Below are 4,791 nucleotides of genomic sequence, written 5' to 3'. Positions count from 1 at the left end.
AGACTGGTAAGACCCACATTGATAAGACTCAATGACTCCAGAGCGCTGAATTCATTTGTCAAACCCACAATTTGCGTACTCCGGCAATTATCAAGAACAAGTTCTTTGATCTGTAACATGCAGGAATCATAATTATTTACAACAAATAGATGACGAAGAAAGTCATATAAATATCAGAAGCAGATATCTCATGTAGCTGAAAGACATACCGAGAATATTAATCATGTTAAGACATTCATTAATATTTTTGAATTATTTTTGAGTAAATGACTGCGTTTGGGAAACGAGCGGCGATCATCGATTCATGAAATCATATTCAAATTGAAATTGTATTCAGATTCACGCGGTTACGGAATCGGCACGCTCGAAAGGATACGGTCGGACATAATCATAGTCGTGGCGGTGAGCGCTCGCGGTTGAAAAAGTCGTCCTCGCTAAAATTCAAACGAGCGATAAGCTTTCGCGGGAGAGATGGGCTATTTTATTGATCGGAGAAAGAGAAAGGCCAAAGGGTGAGAGCGGGACCGGATAAGAGGACAGAGATGGAAGCAGTCGGGAAGGGTGAGGCAGATGAAGAGCGGTGACGAGAGAGAGAGGGGGAGAGAGAGGGGGAGGGAGAGGGAGAGGGAGTAGCGACGTGACGGTAAGCGTAGTGCATGCCGCGTCTTGTTTAGCCACGTCGGAAAAGCCGGCGAGCGACAAGCAGGGACTGTGGCACGCGACGCCGAGTATGAGAAGTGGGGTTGGGTGGTACAGGAGGGAGAGGAGATGAAGGGTGGTCATCATCGATACCGGATGCCTCAATGCCGGAAGTATCGATACTTCCATATCACATTATTACGCCCATGATATAATGAGACAAGGTGTTACATCGGCCTACACTCGTTCTTCTCAATGGACAAGTCTTATCTTTTGAATTTTAAAAAAGAATATAAGTCAGGTGTTACTGACGCTGCGGTTAGGTTCGTCGGGGTAGATTTTTAATTAGCTGCTTACACATCGATTCATTAATGTCACCATCATTACACCATAGGTCTGTTCTTTTTTCATATCCCAGAACTGAACGTTTTGTACGGTTCATGTTCTTTTTTCTTTTCACTTTGATGAAAAAAAATTAATCATGCTGATCACGCAAGAAGTTTAGTCCTGGAAAAAAAAATAGACTTCTCTTTACGTGGCAATTCCGACGTTCTCTCGCAAATATGAAATATTTTAGCTATGATATTCTGTTACATTTGATATATACAGTTGATACACATGCCATGTTGATATACCATAGATACGCGCTTTGCATGGACGAAAATTTATACACTGACATGTTCAATAAATAGAAACATAGGAAATAGAAATTTTACATATAATTCTTAATATATTATATTATTATATTTATGGTAAAGTTTTAAAAATTATTAGCTTTAATTTCATCAAACTTTATTATATCAATTAAAAAGTAATAGAATGTATCTCTGTTGCCATAAAAAAAGTTGATACTATCAATGATCAACTCTACAATCAAACTCTACTATCAAAATCAAAAGAAATAATATAAAGTATCTTTTTTTATTTTTTCTTAAAGAAATATCCATTTCTTTGAATTTTATATTTTTTGAGACTAGAATTTTTATCTCAATTATTGATGATCAACTTTACATTATTAATACTGAAAAAAATAACGTAACGTAACACGTAAAGTGTACCTATATTTTTTCTTAAAAAATTTTTTATTTCTTTAAATTTTACATTCTTTAAAGAATTTATTTCATTGTCAGTTACCAGTAAAAAAGTTGATACTATTAATGATTGACGTTACATTATTAAATACTGAAGAAAGTTTATATATATCTATTTTATATATATATCTATTTTTTTTCATAAAAAAATATCTATTTCTATGAATTTTTTAAGAATAATTCGTCACGGATTCTTTTTCATTAATCTGTATCGTAATTCGCAAATTTTATCATAAAATCAGAATTAATTATTTTCGCGGACAAGCCTACGATATGTCTCGCATTTATTGAGATTCCCCTAATTTAATTTTGAAATTGAATTACATGCAACTTTTTCATCCCATACTCCTCGCCTTAGATATCTTGTGTACGCCATGCGACCAATCGGTCGACAGGTTGACTACATGTATTTTCCGTGTTGCACTGATCGTAACGTAAAGTATCATAGGAGCGGATCAATGACAGTCTCGGATCAAGGAACTAGGAAGATGCGAACGTTACGTCACTTAAATTCTCCGACGTTTCGAAATGTGAAATTGCCGCTGTTAATTTTCGTAACAAAGACAAATATATTTTGTAATCACACAATTACGTAATAAAACGCAATTTTGTTATCGACAAATGTTTTTATTTTCGTCTACGATTCCGAATTGTACGATATGAAAACACGCCCTTCTACATTTATTTCCAAATTCACGCAATGTGATATTAAAATTAAATCGGAAGGCATGAATTGGAATCCTTGGTCTAAATAAACATTGACAGTGATACATTTCCAATTTGGAAAACATCGCCGCCATGCTCCCGAGTGGCACGGCACTGTTGCATCCAAGATGCATTGCAAATGCAACGTGGGTGGTCAACGCAGAGTGAGTAAAGTTTCGGAGTCGTAAATATGTAAGAGCTGCTCGCGATTTTAACTAGCACACGTAAATTCAACATCTGTTTAACTTATGCATTTAGGAAGGATGCTGTATAACACAGTAAAGATATTATTGTTCTTGTTCTCTTATTTCAAAATAACTATGCAAAACGTCCCGGTTTTCGTCTTGGCGTGATTATAATACAATACATACGAAATTAAAGCGTACAGCAGAAATAGCAGCTTTGCAATTGTAAAATTCTAATATGATATCGAATATTAAGTGAAAATTAATCAATAAGATTAAATATACGTGAGTGAGAAATGCCACATTCGGTTAAGATGGTTCTTCAGACCTAATAATATCTCTTATGAATTTAAAGTTAGTTTGAACTGGAAATTATATAAATTCACAAGAAATATTATTAAATACAAAGAAACCTTGGCCGAATATGATATTTTTCACTCACATATGTCAAATATGATCTTAATTCCTCGCTAAAGTCCGCATTGTTCTATTTATAATGTCAAATTATATTCAATTTGAGTTACTATAATATAATCACTTTTATAGGTCGCCACTCTTATTTCACACTCTAATTTCTTGAATCAAATAACATTTTGTTAAAAATAACAAAATGTTATTTGATTCAAGAAATTAGATTACTACTGTTCCTTTGATATCTAACAGTGCGATTCCACCAATTTAAGATTAACATCGGTTTAAGATTAATATCGATTTAACTTAAATTTTTTAAAAAAGATAAAGAATAAATTAAACCGAAACAGATAATTTTGTATCAAACCTAAATGTATAAACCAATCATATTAAAGAATCTTACAACAGTCGCAAACTGCTTTCTCTGCTAAACGCAACTAATATCTTGAACTTAGACATTTATCAAAACATATATTCGATATGCCTAAATTTACGTGTTAATACATTAATGATTCTGTGCGTTATGTATACCATGATCATATTTTCTTACAGAAAATAAAAGACAAACTTGAAAATTTTAGAGCTTTATTCCTAAATATTTTCAAACTAATTTATAATTGTTAGACAACTGCGCATTCATTTTTGAAATTTTCTTGCACAATATACTCAAGTTAATTCCTAAGTAAAACACAAATCAAAATTTTGTTGTTGTTTTATTATTCTCTATTTGAGTTTAAAATTTGTTTCCGTAAAAATTCGCCCATTAGTAGAACTAATTAGACATTGGAATGCTAATTAGAAAGGAATTTCCCATAATATCATTAAAATAAAGAAGGTAGAAAAGTTAAGTAAGTTTTAAAAAATAAATAAATCTTATGGACAGAGCTACCTGAAGGACAATTTACAATAAAGGACGTATTATCGTATTATGCATAAAAGAATAATACATATTCTATAATAGGCTGTTATTTAAAGTTTTAAATCGTAAGAAATTGATTAGTTATCACAGTCGAATATGAATAAGAATAATTGACTATTATGGGTTTTCTACAACAAGTTATTACCCAAGCTTTAAGTTTTAAGCTAATTATCGATTATTCTTCTCACATTCGATTGTGATTGGTTAATTTCTTATGATTTAAGACTTAAAACTTAGATAACAGATTATTGTAGAAAGCCCATTATTAGTCAATTTCTTGTAACTTAAAATTTAAATTTAATTCTAGATAAGTTTAGATGGCTTATTGTGTAGAAAGTTGATTAGAAAAATTTTTACAAAGTTTTGAGCGCGGAAGAAAATTGCCAAATTTGTCAAATTCAATTCGTGTCAAAATCATGGCTCTGACGCCACACCCTAACTAGTAGCTACGGCTCTGCGGACGCCAACGCGTTCCACAGAGAGACGCGAAACGTGGCGATGCACCTGAAGAAAGTCGGGCAATGCCGGTTGACATCGGCCGAGCAGGCAGCTTCGATTCGGCTCGACTCGACTCGGCGATGCGACGTGACGTTACATTACGTTACGGTTGCGCCGTTACGGCGAAAAAAATTCGTTCATCGTGGTCGCGCGTGCCACTCGGTCGGATCAGCCGGCAAAGTGGACTCGTCCAAGATGGCGGCATGGTGATTGGCGGCGCGTCACGAAACGCGATCCGGTGCGCACGGCAGTGATTTGTGCTTACGTGTGTGTGTGTGTGTGTGTGTGTGTGTGTGTGTGTGTGTGTGTGTGTGTGTGTGTGTGTGTGTGTGTGTGTGTGTGT

At 34.3% G+C, this 4,791-nt stretch overlaps 1 protein-coding gene across 1 annotated transcript in view; it reads right to left on the bottom strand.

Annotated features, from left to right (window-relative positions):
• Window positions 1-4,791, bottom strand: part of LOC105626908 (acidic leucine-rich nuclear phosphoprotein 32 family member A) — a 19,531-nt gene that overhangs the window by 5,120 nt on the left and 9,620 nt on the right. Inside the window, exon 2 of the mRNA XM_012208199.1 lies at window positions 1-110. This exon is cut by the window's left edge and continues 8 nt beyond it. Within this exon, the coding sequence (XP_012063589.1) occupies window positions 1-110 (110 nt within the window). The remainder of the gene's footprint in view (window positions 111-4,791) is intronic.

This window comes from Atta cephalotes (genome assembly GCF_000143395.1).
Source record: "Atta cephalotes unplaced genomic scaffold scaffold00007, whole genome shotgun sequence".
NCBI classification, from domain to species: domain Eukaryota; kingdom Metazoa; phylum Arthropoda; class Insecta; order Hymenoptera; family Formicidae; genus Atta; species Atta cephalotes.
This window is presented reverse-complemented; position numbering and strand designations above follow the sequence as displayed.